General features: G+C 46.3%; 1 protein-coding gene across 3 annotated transcripts in view; it reads right to left on the bottom strand.

Moving 5' to 3' along the window:
• Positions 1-22,500, bottom strand: part of LOC132123953 (dnaJ homolog subfamily C member 13-like) — a 59,890-nt gene that overhangs the window by 7,396 nt on the left and 29,994 nt on the right. For all 3 annotated transcript variants that reach the window (XM_059534644.1, XM_059534643.1, XM_059534645.1), the window contains 30 exons: positions 22,168-22,308; positions 20,963-21,045; positions 20,736-20,889; positions 20,535-20,638; positions 20,297-20,456; positions 20,149-20,211; positions 19,981-20,082; positions 19,383-19,487; positions 19,107-19,309; positions 18,694-18,778; positions 18,468-18,622; positions 18,298-18,343; positions 18,066-18,220; positions 17,349-17,550; positions 17,145-17,260; positions 16,815-16,893; positions 16,596-16,731; positions 16,324-16,508; positions 16,138-16,212; positions 15,935-16,054; positions 15,400-15,795; positions 15,183-15,296; positions 4,689-4,805; positions 4,009-4,186; positions 3,835-3,926; positions 3,651-3,750; positions 2,328-2,402; positions 821-933; positions 521-690; positions 397-439 (listed from right to left, as the gene is read on the bottom strand). In XM_059534644.1, the coding sequence (XP_059390627.1) occupies positions 397-439; positions 521-690; positions 821-933; positions 2,328-2,402; positions 3,651-3,750; positions 3,835-3,926; positions 4,009-4,186; positions 4,689-4,805; positions 15,183-15,296; positions 15,400-15,795; positions 15,935-16,054; positions 16,138-16,212; positions 16,324-16,508; positions 16,596-16,731; positions 16,815-16,893; positions 17,145-17,260; positions 17,349-17,550; positions 18,066-18,220; positions 18,298-18,343; positions 18,468-18,622; positions 18,694-18,778; positions 19,107-19,309; positions 19,383-19,487; positions 19,981-20,082; positions 20,149-20,211; positions 20,297-20,456; positions 20,535-20,638; positions 20,736-20,889; positions 20,963-21,045; positions 22,168-22,308 (3,867 nt within the window). The remainder of the gene's footprint in view (positions 1-396; positions 440-520; positions 691-820; positions 934-2,327; positions 2,403-3,650; positions 3,751-3,834; positions 3,927-4,008; positions 4,187-4,688; positions 4,806-15,182; positions 15,297-15,399; positions 15,796-15,934; positions 16,055-16,137; positions 16,213-16,323; positions 16,509-16,595; positions 16,732-16,814; positions 16,894-17,144; positions 17,261-17,348; positions 17,551-18,065; positions 18,221-18,297; positions 18,344-18,467; positions 18,623-18,693; positions 18,779-19,106; positions 19,310-19,382; positions 19,488-19,980; positions 20,083-20,148; positions 20,212-20,296; positions 20,457-20,534; positions 20,639-20,735; positions 20,890-20,962; positions 21,046-22,167; positions 22,309-22,500) is intronic.

The following is a 22,500-nucleotide window of genomic DNA, read 5'->3' as shown; positions in this document are numbered from 1 at the left end:
TGCAGGAACACACACAACAAGATTTATATTTGAACTTTCTGTTCATCTGTGAATCCTGAAAAATAAAATGCATCACAGTTTCCACAGAAATATTGAGCAGCACAACTGTGTTCAACATTGATAATAATCAGAAATGTTTCTTGAGCAGTAAATCATCATATTATTCTGATTTCTGAAGATCATGTGACACTGAAGACTGGAGGAATGATGCTGAAAATACAGCGGAGCATCACAGAAATACATTATAGCTGATTTAAACTGGAATAATATTTCACTGTTTTACCTTACTTTAGGTCAAATAAATGCAGAAATATTTGTAAAAATCTCACCGAACTCTTAATTTGAAACAGTAAGACAGTAAATCTAAACTGAAGCCCTAAGTCAGCTCCATCTCACCTTCCAGCTGACGTCAGGATTGTCCTTCTGCTGCTTGAAGTGTCTGTGTGAACAGAAGCAGAGAGAGTGAGCAGAAGAACGAGGAGAGCGAAGGGAAGGACTGATCTGAGGTCAGAGGACTCACTCCAGCATCATCTCTCTGACGCTGGTGGAGACGGTTTCTCTCGAGCTGTCGTTCCAGATCAGCTCAGGGTTCTCGTGGGTTCCCTCGAATATGTGCACCGCCGCCTCGGGGTTATCACGCATGGCGTCCATGAAGACGGCAGGCAGGAAGCGCATCAGGGTCAGACGCACCTGAGAGAGAGCAGACACACGTGATCGAGTGATACAACACACATGCAGTGATGCTGGGAATGAAATAGAAAACACTGTCAGTTTAACTCAAAACAGCGCTCCGATGAGGGAGGAACTGAAGGAGTCTTACCTTGGGTCCCACCAGCTTATCCGAAGTCATCTTGGAGAAGAGCTCAGCCGTCTGCGTGCGCACCTGAGGATGAGTGGAGTTACAGAACAGATCCAGCAGGTAGATCAGCGCACCTGAGAGACAGACAGAGGTCAGAGGAGACTGCTCTAAGATCAGCTACTGGAGACACACACACACACACACACACACACACGGACAGACACACACACACGGACAGACACACACACACGCACACACACGGACAGACACGCACACACACACACGCACACACACGGACAGACACGCACACACACACACACACACACACGGACAGACACGGACAGACACACACACACGCACACACACACACACACACACGGACAGACATGGACAGACACACACACACACACACACACACACACACACACACACACACACACACACGGACACACACGGACACACACGGACAGACACGGACAGACACGGACAGACACACACACACACGGACAGAAACGGACAGACACACACACACGCACACACACACACACACACGGACAGACACGCACACACACACACGGACAGACACGGACAGACACACACACACACACACACACACACACACGGACACACACGGACACACACGGACACACACGGACACGCACACGCACACACACACGGACACACACACACACACGGACAGACACGGACAGACAGACACACACACACACACACACACACACACACGGACACACACACGGACACACACAGACACACACAGACACACACAGACACACACAGACACACACAGACACACACACACACACGGACAGGCACGGACAGACACGGACACGCACACGGACACGCACACACACACACACACACACACAGACACACAAGGACACACAAGGACACACAAGGACACACAAGGACACACACACGGACACACCCACACGGACACACCCACACGGACACACACGGACACACACGGACAGACACGGACAGACACGGACAGATACACACACACACGGACAGAAACGGACAGACACACACACACGCACACACACACACACACACGGACAGACACGCACACACACACACGGACAGACACGGACAGACACACACACACACACACACACACACACACGGACACACACGGACACACACGGACACACACGGACACGCACACGCACACGCACACACACACGGACACACACACACACACGGACAGACACGGACAGACAGACACGGACAGACAGACACACACACACACACACACACACACACACACGGACACACACACGGACACACACAGACACACACAGACACACACAGACACACACAGACACACACAGACACACACAGACACACACACACACACGGACAGGCACGGACAGACACGGACACGCACACGGACACGCACACACACACACACACACACACAGACACACAAGGACACACAAGGACACACAAGGACACACAAGGACACACACACGGACACACCCACACGGACACACCCACACGGACACACCTCTGTTCATGGCCTCAGTGATGATCTTAGTGTTGGAGGTCAGAGCGTAAAGTGTCTCGAGCACCAGCTGACGACCTGCAGATGCACAGAGACACAAGCATTAGACTAGAGGAGAGAAAAACACTGGAACCTTCAATAATATCAATTGTTGACATTTGTGTATGAGAAGTCAGGGCTTTTGCAGGCATTTAATAAATAAAAATATTGTTTTTATGCCCAACTGAACTATTAATGTCAGGCCAAATGTATTTATATGGCACATACAGCATTTCAAAGTGCATATTAAAATAAAATAGAAATAAAGAGACATAAAAGCCTGTAGTTACCTTAAAACTACTAGTACTAGTGTGCATTTGACTGTGTGAGTGAGTATGCTTGTGTGTGTGTGAGTGAGTGCGTGCATGTTTGTGTACGAGTGCGTTTGTGTGTGAGTGCATGTGTGACTGTTTGTCTGTGTGCGTGTGTGTTAGTGCGTATACGTGTAAGTGAGTGTGTGTTCGTGTGCGTGCATGAATGCAAGTGAGTGTGTGTTTGTGTACAAGTGTGCTTGTGTGTGACTGCATGTGTGACTGTGTCAATGATGAACTGCCTTTAACTCTCATTTTTGCATTATTGACACTGTTTTCCTAATGAATGTTGTTCAGTTGCTTTGACGCAATGTATTTTGTTTAAAGTGCTATATAAATAAAGGTGACTTGACTTGTGTGTGCGAGTATACTTGTGTGCGAGTGAGCGTGTGTGTTTGTGTGGGAGTATGCGTTTGAGTGTGAGTTTGCATGTGTGACTGTGTGAGTGTGCATGTGTGCGAGTGAGTGATTATTCTTGAGTGTGTGATTGAATGTAAATGCGTGCGTGAGTGAGTGTGAATGTGTGTACGCACGCGCATGTGTGTGTGAGTGCATGCATGCGTGAGTGTTTGTGTACAAGTGTGTGTATGTTTTTGTGTATAAGTGTGCATGTGTGTGTACACGTGTTTATGTATGAATGTGCATGTGAGTGAGTGTGCGTGTTTGTGTGAAAATGCGCGTGCTAGTAAAAGTGCGTGTGGGAGTGAAAGTGTGTGCGCGAGTGCATTTGAGTGTGATTAATATGTTTCACTACTGGTGTGTTCCATTGTTCAGAAAAAATGCCAAATATTTAGATGGTGAGGTGACCTATAGCTGTATTTATTACTAGAAAAAAAAACCTATTATTATTATGGTTATATTTTATATTAAATATTCAGATTTAATTTAACGTCAACAAAATTAAAATGAAAATGTATATTTATATTCTCTATATATATCTCTCTTCTGGATGCATGTCAGGTTTCACTAGTCTTACTGGAGGGTAAGGAGTGCAGCAGGACCAGCAGATTGGGCAGAACCAGAGACTCAGCGATGTTGACCACACAGTCCTGGTTTACTGTGACAGTATTCACCACCTACAGCAAACCACACAGTGTTAACAGTGATGATGTTCCGATGTCAGTAAAGTATGAAGCACAGACTTGTGGTTTACAGTGTACCTCTAAAGCCAGCTGCTGGACTCTTCCAGCGCCGTGGACCCTCAGCAGAGAGAAGAGCAGCTTGAAGTGACCGATGCACTCCGTCTCAGTGCCTGCGAGACACACACGCACACACACACACATCACAAACCAGCCTCTACACACACATGCATCAGTCTGCTGTGTTTCAGGCACCTGGGTTGTTCTTGATGACGTTGCGGAGAGCTTCCAGTGCCATCTCGGCCCAGCGCAGTCTCTGAGCGTGCTGCTGCGACTCCAGCTTATTAGTCTGCGTCATGGCCAGCAACGTGATCAGATACTGAGCCTGAGAACCCACATAGTCCAAGAGACTCGACGCGAACGCCTTCGGATACTGACGAACACACAGATCAGAGTTCAACAGAGCTGGCAAACACTCCACATTTAAAAAAATTAACATTTCATTCATTAAGGATGCATTAAATTGATCAAAAGTGACAGTTAAGACATTTATAATGTTACAGTAGATTTCTATTTCAGATAAATGCTGTTCTTCTGAAGTTTCTGTTCATCTGTGAATCCTGAAAAATAAAATGCATCACAGTTTCCACAGAAATATTGTGCAGCACAACTGTGTTCAACATTGATAATAGTCAGAAATGTTTCTTGAGCAGTAAATCATCATATTATTCTGATTTCTGAAGATCATGTGACACTGAAGACTGGTGGAATGATGCTGAAAATACAGCGGCACATCACAGAAATAAATTATACTTTAACAGAGAAAACAGTTATTTACATTAGAACAATATTACAGTTTTTACTGTATTTTTGATCAGATAAATGCAGAAGAGATGTTTTGGGATCTTCAGTACAGTAGTGTAGGCGTCTCTCACCTCCAGAGGAAACACGGGCTGCTCGTTATAAACCCTAACGAAGATCTCTCCCACGATCAGCTCCTTCCCGTGTTCACTGAACAGGAACTCTGAGCCGAAGCTCTTGTCGCACTCTCCCTGCAAACACACAGAGTGAGTGTGATGTGAATCAGACGAGTGCAAACACACAGAGTGAGTGTGATGTGAATCAGACGAGTGCAAACACACAGAGTGAGTGTGATGAGAATCAGACGAATGCAAACACACAGAGTGAGTGTGATGTGAATCAGACGAGTGTAAACACACACAGTGAGTGTGATGAGAATCAGACGAGTGCAAACACAGAGTGAGTGTGATGTGAATCAGACGAGTGTAAACACACAGAGTGAGTGTGATGTGAATCAGACGAGTGTAAACACACACAGTGAGTGTGATGTGAATCAGACGAATGCAAACACACAGAGTGAGTGTGATGAGAATCAGACGAGTGTAAACACACAGAGTGAGTGTGATGTGAATCAGACAAGTGCAAACGCACAGAGTGAGTGTGATGTGAATCAGACGAGTGCAAACGCACAGAGTGAGTGTGATGTGAATCAGACGAGTGCAAACGCACAGAGTGAGTGTGATGAGAATCAGACGAGTGTAAACACACAGAGTGAGTGTGATGTGAATCAGACGAGTGTAAACACACAGTGAGTGTGATGAGAATCAGATGAGTGCAAACACACAGAGTGAGTGTGATGAGAATCAGACGAGTGTAAACACACACAGTGAGTGTGATGAGAATCAGACGAGTGCAAACACAGAGTGAGTGTGATGAGAATCAGATGAGTGCAAACACACAGAGTGAGTGTGATGAGAATCAGACGAGTGTAAACACACACAGTGAGTGTGATGAGAATCAGACGAGTGCAAACACACAGAGTGAGTGTGATGAGAATCAGACGAGTGTAAACACACAGAGTGAGTGTGATGTGAATCAGACGAGTGCAAACACACAGAGTGAGTGTGATGTGAATCAGACGAGTGTAAACACACACAGTGAGTGTGATGTGAATCAGACGAGTGCAAACACAGAGTGAGTGTGATGTGAATCAGACGAGTGCAAACACACAGAGTGAGTGTGATGTGAATCAGACGAGTGCAAACACACAGTGTGTGTGTGATGTGAATCAGACAAGTGCACAAACACAGAGTGTGTGTTAGGTGAATCAGACGAGTGTTAACACACAGAGTGAGTGTGATGTGATCAGACGAGTGCAAACACACAGAGTGAGTGTGATGTGATCAGACGAGTGCAAACACACAGAGTGAGTGTGATGTGAATCAGACAAGTGCACAAACACAGAGTGTGTGTGATGTGAATCAGACAAGTGCACAAACACAGAGTGTGTGTGATGTGATCAGACGAGTGTTAACACACAGAGTGAGTGTGATGTGATCAGACGAGTGCAAACACACAGAGTGAGTGTGATGTGAATCGGACGAGTGCACAAACACAGAGTGTGTGTGATGTGAATCAGACGAGTGTTAACACACAGAGTGAGTGTGATGTGATCAGACGAGTGCAAACACACAGAGTGAGTGTGATGTGAATCAGACAAGTGCACAAACACAGAGTGTGTGTGATGTGAATCAGACAAGTGCACAAACACAGAGTGTGTGTGATGTGATCAGACGAGTGTTAACACACAGAGTGAGTGTGATGTGATCAGACGAGTGCAAACACACAGAGTGAGTGTGATGTGAATCGGACGAGTGCACAAACACAGAGTGTGTGTGATGTGAATCAGACGAGTGTTAACACACAGAGTGAGTGTGATGTGATCAGACGAGTGCAAACACACAGAGTGAGTGTGATGTGAATCAGACAAGTGCACAAACACAGAGTGTGTGTGATGTGAATCAGACGAGTGTAAACAGAGTGAGTGTGATGAGAATCAGACGAGTGTAAACACACAGAGTGAGTGTGATGTGATCAGACGAGTGCAAACACACAGAGTGAGTGTGATGTGAATCAGACGAGTGTTAACACACAGAGTGAGTGTGATGTGATCAGACGAGTGCAAACACACAGAGTGAGTGTGATGTGAATCAGACAAGTGCACAAACACAGAGTGTGTGTGATGTGAATCAGACAAGTGCACAAACACAGAGTGTGTGTGATGTGATCAGACGAGTGTTAACACACAGAGTGAGTGTGATGTGATCAGACGAGTGCAAACACACAGAGTGAGTGTGATGTGAATCGGACGAGTGCACAAACACAGAGTGAGTGTGATGTGAATCAGATGAGTGCAAACACACAGAGTGAGTGTGATGTGAATCGGACGAGTGCACAAACACAGAGTGTGTGTGATGTGAATCGGACGAGTGCACAAACACAGAGTGTGTTTGATGTGAATCGGACGAGTGCAAACACACAGAGTGAGTGTGATGTGAATCGGACGAGTGCAAACACACAGAGTGAGTTTAATGTGAATCGGACGAGTGCACAAACACAGAGTGTGTGTGATGTGAATCAGACGAGTGCACAAACACAGAGTGAGTGTGATGAGAATCAGACGAGTGCAAACACACAGAGTGAGTGTGATGTGAATCAGACGAGTGCAAACACACAGAGTGAGTGTGATGTGAATCAGACGAGTGCAAACACACAGAGTGAGTGTGATGTGAATCAGACGAGTGCAAACACACAGAGTGAGTGTGATGTGAATCAGACGAGTGCAAACACACAGTGTGAGTGTGATGTGAATCAGACGAGTGCAAACACAGTGTGAGTGTGATGAGAATCAGACGAGTGCAAACACACAGTGTGAGTGTGATGAGAATCAGACGAGTGTAAACACACACAGTGAGTGTGATGTGAATCAGACGAGTGTAAACACACAGTGTGAGTGTGATGTGAATCAGACGAGTGTAAACACACAGTGTGAGTGTGATGTGAATCAGACGAGTGTAAACACAGTGTGAGTGTGATGTGAATCAGACGAGTGTAAACACACACAGTGTGTGTGATGTGAATCAGACGAGTGCAAACACACAGAGTGAGTGTGATGAGAATCAGACGAGTGCAAACACACAGAGTGTGTGTGATGAGAATCAGACGAGTGCAAACACACAGAGTGAGTGTGATGAGAATCAGACGAGTGCAAACACACAGAGTGTGTGTGATGAGAATCAGACGAGTGCAAACACACAGAGTGTGTGTGATGATAATCAGACGAGTGCAAACACACACAGTGTGTGTGATGTGAATCAGACGAGTGCAAACACACACAGTGTGTGTGATGTGAATCAGACGAGTGCAAACACACACAGTGTGTGTGATGTGAATCAGACGAGTGCAAACACACAGAGTGAGTGTGATGTGAATCAGACGAGTGCAAACACACAGAGTGAGTGTGATGTGAATCAGACGAGTGCAAACACACTGAGTGAGTGTGATGAGAATCAGACGAGTGCAAACACAGAGTGAGTGTGATGAGAATCAGACGAGTGCAAACACAGAGTGAGTGTGATGAGAATCAGACGAGTGCAAACACACAGAGTGAGTGTGATGAGAATCAGACGAATGCAAACACACAGAGTGAGTGTGATGTGAATCAGACGAGTGCAAACAAACAGAGTGAGTGTGATGAGAATCAGACGAGTGCAAACACACAGAGTGAGTGTGATGTGAATCAGACGAGTGCAAACAAACAGAGTGAGTGTGATGTGAATCAGACGAGTGCAAACACACAGAGTGAGTGTGATGTGAATCAGACGAGTGCAAACAAACAGAGTGAGTGTGATGTGAATCAGACGAGTGCAAACACACAGAGTGAGTGTGATGAGAATTAGACGAATGCAAACACCCAGAATGAGTGTGATGTGAATCAGACGAGTGCAAACACACAGAGTGTGTGTGATGTGAATCAGACAAGTGCACAAACACAGAGTGTGTGTGATGTGAATCAGACAAGTGCACAAACACAGAGTGTGTGTGATGTGAATCAGACAAGTGCACAAACACAGAGTGTGTGTGATGTGAATCAGACAAGTGCACAAACACAGAGTGTGTGTGATGTGAATCAGACGAGTGCAAACACACAGAGTGAGTGTGATGAGAATCAGATGAGTGCAAACATACAGAGTGAGTGTGATGAGAATCAGACGAGTGCACAAACACAGAGTGAGTGTGATGTGAATCGGACGAGTGCACAAACACAGAGTGTGTGTGAAAGTGACGTGACATTCAGCCAAGTATGGTGACCCATACTCAGAATTTGTGCTCTGCGTTTAACCCATCCGAAATGCACACACACAGAGCAGTGAACACACACACATACACACTGTGAGCACACATCCGGAGCAGTGGGCAGCCATTTATGCTGCGGCGCCCGGGGAGCAGTTGGGGGTTCGATGCCTTGCTCAAGGGCACCTAAGTCGTGGTATTGAAGGTGGAGAGAGAACTGTACATGCACTCCCCCCACCCACAATTCCTGCCGGCCCGGGACTCGAACTCACAACCTTTCGATTGGGAGTCCGACTCTCTAACCATTAGGCCACGACTTCCCCAGAGTGAGTGTGATGTGAATCAGACGAGTGCAAACACACAGAGTGAGTGTGATGTGAATCGGACGAGTGCACAAACACAGAGTGTGTGTGATGTGAATCAGACGAGTGTAAACACACAGAGTGAGTGTGATGAGATTCAGACGAGTGCAAACACACAGAGTGAGTGTGATGTGAATCAGACGAGTGCAAACACAGAGTGAGTGTGATGTGAATCAGACGAGTGTAAACACACAGAGTGTGTGTGATGAGAATCAGACGAGTGTAAACACACAGAGTGTGTGTGATGAGAATCAGACGAGTGCAAACACACAGAGTGAGTGTGATGAGAATCAGACGAGTGCAAACACACAGTGTGAGTGTGATGTGAATCAGACGAGTGCAAACACACAGTGTGAGTGTGATGTGAATCAGACGAGTGCAAACACACAGAGTGAGTGTGATGTGAATCAGACGAGTGCAAACACACAGTGTGAGTGTGATGTGAATCAGACGAGTGCAAACACACAGTGTGAGTGTGATGTGAATCAGACGAGTGCAAACACACAGAGTGAGTGTGATGTGAATCACACACGAGTGCAAACACACAGTGAGTGTGATGTGAATCAGACGAGTGTAAACACACAGAGTGAGTGTGATGTGAATCAGACGAGTGTAAACACACACAGTGAGTGTGATGTGAATCAGACGAGTGTAAACACACACAGTGAGTGTGATGTGAATCAGACGAGTGTAAACACACACAGTGAGTGTGATGTGAATCAGACGAGTGTAAACACACACAGTGAGTGTGATGTGAATCAGACGAGTGTAAACACACACAGTGAGTGTGATGTGAATCAGACGAGTGTAAACACACACAGTGAGTGTGATGTGAATCAGACGAGTGTAAACACACACAGTGAGTGTGATGTGAATCAGACGAGTGTAAACACACAGTGAGTGTGATGTGAATCAGACGAGTGTAAACACACAGAGTGAGTGTTATGTGAATCAGACGAGTGTAAACACACAGAGTGAGTGTTATGTGAATCAGACGAGTGTAAACACACACAGTGAGTGTGATGTGAATCAGACGAGTGTAAACACACACAGTGCAAACACACAGAGTGTGTGTGATGAGAATCAGACGAGTGCAAACACACAGAGTGAGTGTGATGAGAATCAGACGAGTGCAAACACAGAGTGTGTGTGATGAGAATCAGACGAGTGCAAACACACAGAGTGTGTGTGATGATAATCAGACGAGTGCAAACACACACAGTGTGTGTGATGTGAATCAGACGAGTGCAAACACACACAGTGTGTGTGATGTGAATCAGACGAGTGCAAACACACACAGTGTGTGTGATGTGAATCAGACGAGTGCAAACACACAGAGTGAGTGTGATGTGAATCAGACGAGTGCAAACACACAGAGTGAGTGTGATGTGAATCAGACGAGTGCAAACACACAGAGTGTGTGTGATGAGAATCAGACGAGTGCAAACACACTGAGTGAGTGTGATGAGAATCAGACGAGTGCAAACACAGAGTGAGTGTGATGAGAATCAGACGAGTGCAAACACACAGAGTGAGTGTGATGAGAATCAGACGAATGCAAACACACAGAGTGAGTGTGATGTGAATCAGACGAGTGCAAACAAACAGAGTGAGTGTGATGAGAATCAGACGAGTGCAAACACACAGAGTGAGTGTGATGTGAATCAGACGAGTGCAAACAAACAGAGTGAGTGTGATGTGAATCAGACGAGTGCAAACACACAGAGTGAGTGTGATGTGAATCAGACGAGTGCAAACAAACAGAGTGAGTGTCATGTGAATCAGACGAGTGCAAACACACAGAGTGAGTGTGATGAGAATTAGACGAGTGCAAACACCCAGAATGAGTGTGATGAGAATCAGACGAGTGCAAACAAACAGAGTGTGTGTGATGTGAATCAGACAAGTGCACAAACACAGAGTGTGTGTGATGTGAATCAGACAAGTGCACAAACACAGAGTGTGTGTGATGTGAATCAGACAAGTGCACAAACACAGAGTGTGTGTGATGTGAATCAGACGAGTGCACAAACACAGAGTGTGTGTGATGTGAATCAGACGAGTGCAAACACACAGAGTGAGTGTGATGAGAATCAGATGAGTGCAAACACACAGAGTGAGTGTGATGAGAATCAGACGAGTGCACAAACACAGAGTGAGTGTGATGTGAATCGGACGAGTGCACAAACACAGAGTGTGTGTGAAAGTGACGTGACATTCAGCCAAGTATGGAGTGTGATGTGAATCAGACGAGTGTAAACACACACAGTGTGTGTGATGTGAATCAGACGAGTGCAAACACACAGAGTGAGTGTGATGAGAATCAGACGAGTGCAAACACACAGAGTGTGTGTGATGAGAATCAGACGAGTGCAAACACACAGAGTGAGTGTGATGAGAATCAGACGAGTGCAAACACACAGAGTGTGTGTGATGAGAATCAGACGAGTGCAAACACACAGAGTGTGTGTGATGATAATCAGACGAGTGCAAACACACACAGTGTGTGTGATGTGAATCAGACGAGTGCAAACACACACAGTGTGTGTGATGTGAATCAGACGAGTGCAAACACACACAGTGTGTGTGATGTGAATCAGACGAGTGCAAACACACAGAGTGAGTGTGATGTGAATCAGACGAGTGCAAACACACAGAGTGAGTGTGATGTGAATCAGACGAGTGCAAACACACAGAGTGTGTGTGATGAGAATCAGACGAGTGCAAACACACTGAGTGAGTGTGATGAGAATCAGACGAGTGCAAACACACAGAGTGAGTGTGATGAGAATCAGACGAGTGCAAACACAGAGTGAGTGTGATGAGAATCAGACGAGTGCAAACACACAGAGTGAGTGTGATGAGAATCAGACGAGTGCAAACACAGAGTGAGTGTGATGAGAATCAGACGAATGCAAACACACAGAGTGAGTGTGATGTGAATCAGACGAGTGCAAACACACAGAGTGAGTGTGATGAGAATCAGACGAATGCAAACACACAGAGTGAGTGTGATGTGAATCAGACGAGTGCAAACAAACAGAGTGAGTGTGATGAGAATCAGACGAGTGCAAACACACAGAGTGAGTGTGATGTGAATCAGACGAGTGCAAACAAACAGAGTGAGTGTGATGTGAATCAGACGAGTGCAAACACACAGAGTGAGTGTGATGTGAATCAGACGAGTGCAAACAAACAGAGTGAGTGTCATGTGAATCAGACGAGTGCAAACACACAGAGTGAGTGTGATGAGAATTAGACGAATGCAAACACCCAGAATGAGTGTGATGAGAATCAGACAAGTGCAAACAAACAGAGTGTGTGTGATGTGAATCAGACAAGTGCACAAACACAGAGTGTGTGTGATGTGAATCAGACAAGTGCACAAACACAGAGTGTGTGTGATGTGAATCAGACAAGTGCACAAACACAGAGTGTGTGTGATGTGAATCAGACAAGTGCACAAACACAGAGTGTGTGTGATGTGAATCAGACGAGTGCAAACACACAGAGTGAGTGTGATGAGAATCAGATGAGTGCAAACACACAGAGTGAGTGTGATGAGAATCAGACGAGTGCACAAACACAGAGTGAGTGTGATGTGAATCGGACGAGTGCACAAACACAGAGTGTGTGTGAAAGTGACGTGACATTCAGCCAAGTATGGAGTGTGATGTGAATCAGACGAGTGTAAACACACAGAGTGAGTGTGATGTGAATCAGACGAGTGCAAACACACAGAGTGAGTGTGATGTGAATCAGACGAGTGTAAACAGAGTGAGTGTGATGAGAATCAGACGAGTGCAAACACACAGAGTGAGTGTGATGAGAATCAGACGAGTGCAAACACACAGAGTGAGTGTGATGTGAATCAGACGAGTGCAAACACACACAGTGAGTGTGATGTGAATCAGACGAGTGTAAACACACAGAGTGAGTGTGATGCGAATCAGACGAGTGTAAACACACACAGTGAGTGTGATGCGAATCAGACGAGTGCAAACACACAGAGTGAGTGTGATGTGAATCAGACGAGTGTAAACAGAGTGAGTGTGATGAGAATCAGACGAGTGTAAACACACAGAGTGAGTGTGATGAGAATCAGATGAGTGCAAACACACAGAGTGAGTGTGATGAGAATCAGACGAGTGTAAACACACAGAGTGAGTGTGATGAGAATCAGACGAGTGCAAACACACAGAGTGAGTGTGATGTGAATCAGACGAGTGTAAACACACACAGTGAGTGTGATGTGAATCAGACGAGTGTAAACACACAGAGTGAGTGTGATGTGAATCAGACGAGTGTAAACACACACAGTGAGTGTGATGTGAATCAGACGAGTGTAAACACACAGAGTGAGTGTGATGTGAATCAGACGAGTGTAAACACACACAGTGAGTGTGATGCGAATCAGACGAGTGCAAACACACAGAGTGAGTGTGATGTGAATCAGACGAGTGTAAACAGAGTGAGTGTGATGAGAATCAGACGAGTGTAAACACACAGAGTGAGTGTGATGTGAATCAGACGAGTGCAAACACACAGAGTGAGTGTGATGAGAATCAGACGAGTGTTAACAGAGTGAGTGTGATGTGAATCAGACGAGTGCAAACACATAGAGTGAGTGTGATGTGAATCAGACGAGTGCAAACACACAGAGTGAGTGTGATGTGAATCAGACGAGTGTAAACACACACAGTGAGTGTGATGTGAATCAGACGAGTGTAAACACACAGAGTGAGTGTGATGTGAATCAGACGAGTGCAAACACACAGAAAGAGTGTGATGTGAATCAGACGAGTGTAAACAGAGTGAGTGTGATGAGAATCAGACGAGTGCAAACACACAGAGTGAGTGTGATGTGAATCAGACGAGTGTAAACACACACAGTGAGTGTGATGTGAATCAGACGAGTGTAAACACACACAGTGAGTGTGATGTGAATCAGACGAGTGTAAACACACAGAGTGAGTGTGATGTGAATCAGACGAGTGCAAACACACAGAGTGAGTGTGATGTGAATCAGACGAGTGCAAACACACAGAGTGAGTGTGATGAGAATCAGACGAGTGCAAACACACAGAGTGAGTGTGATGTGAATCAGACGAGTGCAAACACACACAGTGAGTGTGATGTGAATCAGACGAGTGCAAACACACAGAGTGAGTGTGATGTGAATCAGACGAGTGTAAACACACAGAGTGAGTGTGATGAGAATCAGACGAGTGCAAACACACAGAGTGAGTGTGATGTGAATCAGACGAGTGCAAACACACAGAGTGTGTGTGATGTGAATCAGACGAGTGTAAACACACAGAGTGAGTGTGATGAGAATCAGATGAGTGCAAACACACAGAGTGAGTGTGATGTGAATCAGACGAGTGTAAACACACACAGTGAGTGTGATGTGAATCAGACGAGTGTAAACACACACAGTGAGTGTGATGCGAATCAGACGAGTGTAAACAGAGTGAGTGTGATGTGAATCAGACGAGTGTAAACAGAGTGAGTGTGATGAGAATCAGACGAGTGCAAACACACAGAGTGAGTGTGATGTGAATCAGACGAGTGTAAACAGAGTGAGTGTGATGTGAATCAGACGAGTGTAAACACACAGAGTGAGTGTGATGTGAATCAGACGAGTGTAAACACACACAGTGAGTGTGATGCGAATCAGACGAGTGCAAACACACAGAGTGAGTGTGATGTGAATCAGACGAGTGTAAACAGAGTGAGTGTGATGAGAATCAGACGAGTGTAAACACACAGAGTGAGTGTGATGTGAATCAGACGAGTGTAAACACACAGAGTGAGTGTGATGAGAATCAGACGAGTGCAAACACACAGAGTGAGTGTGATCTGAATTAGAGGAGTGTGAGGAGCAGTGAAGGATCGGGAGGAGCGTCTCACTCTCTTGATGCTGCTCTCCTGCTGCTCCTCCAGGAACTCCATCAGCTCCGCTCGCGTCCCGTTGTTCCAGATCAAGTACGGGTTCTCCGAGTTACTGTTCAGCAGCTTCAGCACCTGGAGAACCCACAGAAGCAGCACAGATCAACACACAGCCACTGTCCATCTGTCCAGCCTCTCTTGAGTCTCTGTGTGAGCACTGAGGGGTGCACCTCTGTACCTCTGCGGGCGAGCTGCGGCCCAGTCTGCGTGAGATGTAGGGCGTCAGCATGGCAGCCAGACTCTTCCTGATGGCAGGGTTCTCCGGAGGGTGAGCTGCGGCTCCTTCACCATTGAGCTCGCCGGCTGGACCCTCCTCTGGGCTCCGGGCCCCGCTGTACCCCGCCAGCCGGCCGAGGGCAACCACGCTCAGCTTGGCCAGACTGTTGCACACCTGCTGCTGGTTGGTGTCGTGGCTGGCCTGCACGCCGCTCTCCTCCAGGGTGTAGTCGTAGCTGAAGAGGCTCGCCAGCAGGTGCCACAGGACCCCGGCCTGATACAGGTGCGTCTGCAGGAAGAAGTCCACCGCCAAGGAGCTGACGCACTCCACCACCAGAGACGCCAAGCGCGGCAGACCCTGAGAGACGGCAAACACAAACACTCGCAGACTCGGTGTATGAAGAGATCACTTATCCACACAAACAATACAACACAGCTCTGACTAGTCTTAATTTTAATTAATAGTCAGTCAGTAATAAAGAGATGCGTGTTCTTACCTTGCTGTAGTAGAGAATGTGACAAACATCTCTAATAATGTTGGGAAGCTCCACTATCTTCTCTCTGCACTCCTCGAACTGAGCAGCGACGCTGTAGCATCTACAGACGTGTCCACACACCTGAAGAACACCCACATGCACTCAGAATCACACTGTGAGCTCACTGCATGTGTGTGTGTGTGTGTGTGTGTGTGCTGATGTACCTGCACTGCCATGTCCTCCGGTCTGCTGGAGGCGGTGAGCACAGACACACAGCGGGACAGAGCCTCCATCAGCACCTGACACAGAACACACAAGCCTCATCAACACCAGCAGACAGTGAAGAGAAGAGAAGAGAAGAGAAGAGAAGAGAAGAGAAGAGCCAGCGAGTGACGTCTACACATGCTGACCTCGATGCCGCTCTCCCGCCGCAGCTCCTCTGCGTTCAGCGCCGAACAGTTGACGGTGTGGAAGGCCAGCTCCGCGGCGGCCGGTAACAGAGCCGAGGTCTTGGAGAACAGCTGCTCGTCACCCGTCTCCAGGGTGATGGTCTTAATTAGCATGGGGTAGCCGGCGTATTTATACGGCTCCAGATCTGAGGGGAGAGAGAGAGAGAGAGAGAGGAGATCAGTCTCTGAGCGTCTGAAGATCAGGAGCGGTGTCTGAGAGCAGCGAGTCTTACCCTGCTTGTGTCTGTTGAACAGGATGCTCTGGGCTTTGAGGATCAGGATGATGTTCTCTGGGTCAGGACCGTCCACGATACGAGCCGATTTGGTGCAGAGGAACTCGTAGGCCTTGTTGACCTTCTCAAACATGTCCTGAACACACACACACACAGCACGCTTAGTTAAAGTTTAGAATTCATTCAATGAAAATGACACTCATTAGTTGTTGTACATACCCTGCCCTCTGGATTTTTGTCTGGATGGTATTTTTGGGCCAATCTGAAGTAAGCTTTCCTTATTTTACTCTCTTCATGCCTTTAAAAAAAGCAACAAAGATTACAGTCAATAATCACTACTCTCAGATGTCTCAGTGTCACAGGAGAAGCTGTCAGAACGAGAGATGTGTATTCTGCATGTAAAAAGAGGTTAAGCAATCAAGTAAGTAAGTAATATACATATAAAGGTCTTAAGGGTCAGAATGCAATTAAATGTTCACGTGAAACTAAACAATGACTGGTTTTGGAAGTGCAAAAAATGAAGTACTACAAAAGAGAAGAGAAACTCACTGTCCTTGTCCTTTAGGGAGGTTCAGCACTTCATAGGCGTCATCCACAGACATGGAGGGCGGCTTCTTCTCCACCTCTCTCTTCCAGGCGTCCAGAGTGTCCTTCAGCAGCTTCACCTGCAGGGGGCAGACAATCACAGGTCTTCACATCACACAGAGTGTGGAGCTGGGCCATCAGCCAGCGTGTGTGTGTAGATGTGTGTACCGGGTCTCGTATGGGCCAGTCGGGGAAGCGTGTGGAGTCACACAGGTGCCGCAGGTAATAGATGTTGCAGAAGAGCTCGTTGTCCAGCTGAGGGAAGCTGACCACAGGAATGGGACAGTACTGATAGAGAGCACGAGTGTTACTCTGCAGACGAGGACTGAAGTCTGCCAGATGAGCGGCGATCTTCTCGATCATCAGACGCCTGTCCACACACACCAGCTTAACATTTATCATTTTCATTTAGTTTGATGTGATGTCCTAAACTAATTAAAACCAAAATATAAATGAATAAAATATACAGACATTTAAAAACCTAACCCTAATAAAATGTCCAATACACAAAATGACAAAAATTTTAACAAAACGTAACATGAAAGCAAAAACATAATATTATTAACATAATATTAACTAACAAATATAGATATATATATATATATATATATATATATATATATATATATATATATATAATTAGTAATAAGTAAAAATAAGTAAATAAGTACAAATTCAAAGGTTCAAACCACATAAGAATCAAAGTTGGCACACCACAGCTCCAGAAGTAGAACAATATTTAACTATGTTCATCACTTCTGGAGCAGTGCTGTGCCAACTTTGATTCTCCTGCTTGGATTTTTTTGTGGCTGAGCTGTTGGCCGGCTGGAAGTGCAGAGAAACGGCACAGAAACAGGAAGTCTAGAGCGAGGAACGAGATCTGACCTCATCTCACTGCTCCAGATGGCTTCAGGCGTGTCAAACTCTCCCAGGAAGATCTCGGAGAAGCGCTCGGCCTCGTAGTTCTCCAGGTAACACACCATGGCCTCCGGCAGCATGGAGCCCAACACACTCCTCTGAACGATGTCCAGACCTTTAGCCTGCGGGTCAAACACATGCTCAGATTAACTGTTCTCTGTCTTTACATGCACTGTGAGAGACGTCAGATCTGCTTCACCTCCTCTGATTTAAAGGCCTGCTTCAGGTGAGTGTACTTCAGGAACCTGGAGAGAAGAACACAGTTTCACATACAGCAAGTTATCAAAACATGAACGGCATTCCTCCGAACACATGATCAGGAGCTAATGACATCAGTCAGCTGTGATGGGCTGAGACGCAGGAGAGTACCGGGCCACGGGCAGCACGTTTGAGCCGGTGTACATCATGATGAAGAAGAAGACTCCGCTGAGGTAGAGACGCTGCAGGTTAGGGTTGTCCTGCATCACCAGGTACAGCAGGTTAGCCACCTTCTCCACCAGGATGGGGTCAAAGGTCAGGAGCAGCTGTGAAGGACAGGAGATGTCAGCGGTTTATAAACACAGCTGTAGAGGAACACCGAGTCAGTGATGTGTACCTGGACGATGTGTGGCAGACAGGTGTTATCACTGACGAGTCTCTTCACCTTCGGTAGAGGTCTGATAATGGCATTATCCTGATCCCTGAACACACAAACACAGCAGATTTATTATTTATCTAGAAATAAAGGCTTGTTTAAACATATTCCAACACATGAACATGTCTGTATGTCTTTGCATTCAAAGTCATCTGATCAAATTATCAAACTATTCTAGTTTGTTGCCCCTTGTAATATTTTGTTATTTAACACAATGGCATTTAAATGGAAGCCGTTTCCACCACTGGAGAAAAAAAAAAAAAACACTTTTTAATCTCACAAGTCTGACTTTTTTTCTTGGCCAAAGAAGAAAGAAACTAGTTGTGAGTTGAGTTAGTATCTCAGAAGTGCTGCTGTGAGCAGCGAGACTGTACCGGCTGGGGAAGTAGGAGCACATGGTGATGAGCATGTTGAGGATGAGCGTGGCCAGATCGGTCTCGTTCATCACGGCCTGTCCTCCGGCCAGCAGACACCACTTCAGCTGAGGGATGGACTGCAGCGGCCTCCAGCCGTCCATGCCCTGAGCCCAGCAGCGGGTCTTAGCCGTCAGCGTCCCAGCGCTCCAGAACTCCTGCATCTGAGGACACAGACCGACAGCTCAAAGAGCAGATCACCTCCACACGCTCCAGCTCTGCTGCACACATACTCACCTCCTCAAAGCCAAAAGGCCCTCTCCTCTCTTTATCTGCGTTCCCGAAGTACCACTCCTTCTCGCTCTCGCGCTTCATGTCTGGAGAAGCCTCCAACACATTACTCTGAAAACAACACACAGATTCAACATCTGGACATTACACACATCATCAGCATACCACTGTTTAAAAGAAGCCTCTTCTGCTCAGGGCTGAAGTGTTTATTTGATCAGAAATACAGTAAAACAGTGAAATATTACTCCAGTGTAAATCATCTGTGTTCTGTGTGAATCTGTGTTAAAGTGTAATGTATTTCTGTGATGCTCCGCTGTATTTTCAGCATCATTCCTCCAGTCTTCAGTGTCACATGATCTTCAGAAATCAGAATAATATGATGATTTACTGCTCAAGAAACATTTCTGATTATTATCAATGTTGAACACAGTTGTGCTGCTCAATATTTCTGTGGAAACTGTGATGCATTTTATTTTTCAGGATGCACAGATGAACAGCATATTTTTTATCACATTATATATGTCTTTACTGTCACTTTTGATCAGTTTAAAGCGTCCCTGATGAATACGAGTGTTGTGAGCAGCAGTGTGTTTGGAGAGAGCACCTGCAGTGGGACAGTGGCTCTGTTGGTGTGAAGGTGAGCGAGGGTCAGCAGATCCACTAGTATACGCACTCCGTTAGAGTCCATCACATCCTTCACATTTTTCTGTCAGAACAGAAGAGTTAAACACTGAATGTGTGATCAACAGCGCAGCTCTGACGTGTCTCTCACCTTGTTGAGGATGAGTTTGTTGAGGAAAAGGATGAGTCGGTCTCTCTCCAGCTTGTCTGTACACTGGAGAGGAGCAAAAACAGCAGGTTTAAACAGTGATTCTAGAGACGTATGACACATCACTGTCCTGTAACTTCAGGACACTGACCCGGTCCAGCATGCCCACGATGTACTTGGTGTCAGCGAACGGTCCGATCTCCTCGCAGCACTTCCCGTAGACGATGGAGAGCGCCTGCAGACACAGACACTTCATGGCCACTTTAGGAGTCAGCAGGAAGCGATGGTAGAGCTCGTTAAAGAACTCGTAGCTAGAGAACAACACAGAGGATGATCAGGACAATAAGAGCCAGACGAACACGGCTCAGAGTGTGTGTTCAGAAACCTACGATCTCTTGATGGCTCCAGACTCCTCGTTCTCATCCTCCTCCAGCAGCAGACGCAGGTAATAATCTCCGATCTTAATCTCGTCAGAGAGGCACTCGTACTTCACCTGAACACAAGCAGCAGGCTTTTACTGATCCATCCGTTCTAGCAGTGATTCACATCACATCAGAGCGTCTCCAGTGCTGGTGAGGACAGACACAGACCTCGAACTCTTGGTGGTTCCAGGAGATGATGCTAGCGCTGCCCAGCTCTCGGTCCACACCGAAGGAGCGCATCTCGGCCTCCAGAGCGTCCCGCAGCTCCTCACGTGTCTTCAGGTTCCAGATCAGGTTAGAGCGAGCGTGATCCAGCTGGAACCTGCACACAGACAGCAGCGTCTCAGCTCTGATGACCACACACAGAACTCACAGTCATTAAACTGATCCTTTACTTGTAGTAGAACAGCTCCCAGTTGGACTCGATCTTGATCCGCTGCCGTCTCTTCCTCAGGATGACCGGCTTCTGGTTTACACTCTACAATCAGTAACACACAATCTCTATAGCATATTCTGCATATAACACTGGTTTAAGAGACAAACAGAGCTATTATGGGATGTGAGGGTAATGCTGATGACACCAGAGCTGTGTAATGATCAACACGTGATGTGAAGTTATGATCCTGCTCTAAAATCTGAAGACATGGACAGCTGATCTAATACAGTCAATGTGTGACAGCTACGAACACACACACACACACACACACACACACGCGCGCGCGTGTGTGTTACATGAGACCGCGAGACTGACATGAGAGAGGGAGGGGCTAACAGAGAGAGAGAGAGAGTCTCTGATTGGACAAAACTACTCACCAGGTTATTCCTGTCCTGCTGCATTGATTGACAGCAGAAACCACAATAAGAGCCGATGGGGGGGCAGAGATAAGAGAGGTTATTGGTCACACCAGCCGTTTCTAATGAACACTGTGCAGTGGCAGGTGTGTGAATTGGTGTGATTAGAGGCTCAAGAGCAAAGAAACGATGATGATTGTGTAACTCATGCTCATGATCCCAAAGCTGTGCCTTCTTCTGCAGCTCATGCTTCACATCAACAATCAAGTCATCTTGGGTTTACGATGCAGATTAGATGACATCAATCAATGTAAATCTCAAAATGAATATCCTTTTTTATGATTTACATTATAATTTGTTGCCTAAATACATGCATTTTAAAATTAGACACACAGAATGATTGTTTTGTCAATCATTAGCCTATATATCACATTGGTCAGAAATAATGGCACAGAATTATGATGACTTAATTGATCAGCTTAGTGGCACTGACTGGAATTTTATCCCTTTTTATTTTATTTTCTCAGAGTGTCCCTAATTTTAGCCGTGAAATGTCGAGCAGTGCTATCAGTCTGCAGATGCTTCATCAGATCTCGAGCGAGCCACGTTTGAGCATTTATTAGTAAAGACCAGAGACAGAAGATCAGAGAAACGCATCACACATAAAGCACAGCTGTCCGAACAGCATCCACATCCAGACCAGCAAACAGAGAGCTAGCAGCCCAGCTCTGGCAGGGTTAACATGCCCAGCCTTTACACAGCCACAGCCCAGACCTGACCCCAGCAGAGAGAAGCAGACGACGCTCACCTCCTTCTGAGCGATGCCCATCTTATCTCTCCAGTGCATCAGAACCACGTCAGCCTTCTCTTTGGCGAACTTCTCCACCTCTTTAGCAGCTTTACCTGCGATACGCTGCCACTCCGGGACCTTATTCCTGCCAAACTGGTCCTGCAAAACAACATTACTAATGATTAAAGGTACAGTGTGTAATATTGACAGCTGGAGCATGAGATCAGATCTGTTGTGTCTCCCGCTGATGCTCACACAGGTTGCCAGATTGAGGACGTGCAACAGGACTGAGCACAGACGACGAGTCTTAAGCCTTACACTGTAAGCTCATGAGCTGAGTTTAACATTGCT

The sequence above is a fragment of the Carassius carassius genome, chromosome 42 (genome assembly GCF_963082965.1).
Source record: "Carassius carassius chromosome 42, fCarCar2.1, whole genome shotgun sequence".
Lineage (NCBI taxonomy): Eukaryota > Metazoa > Chordata > Actinopteri > Cypriniformes > Cyprinidae > Carassius > Carassius carassius.
This window is presented reverse-complemented; position numbering and strand designations above follow the sequence as displayed.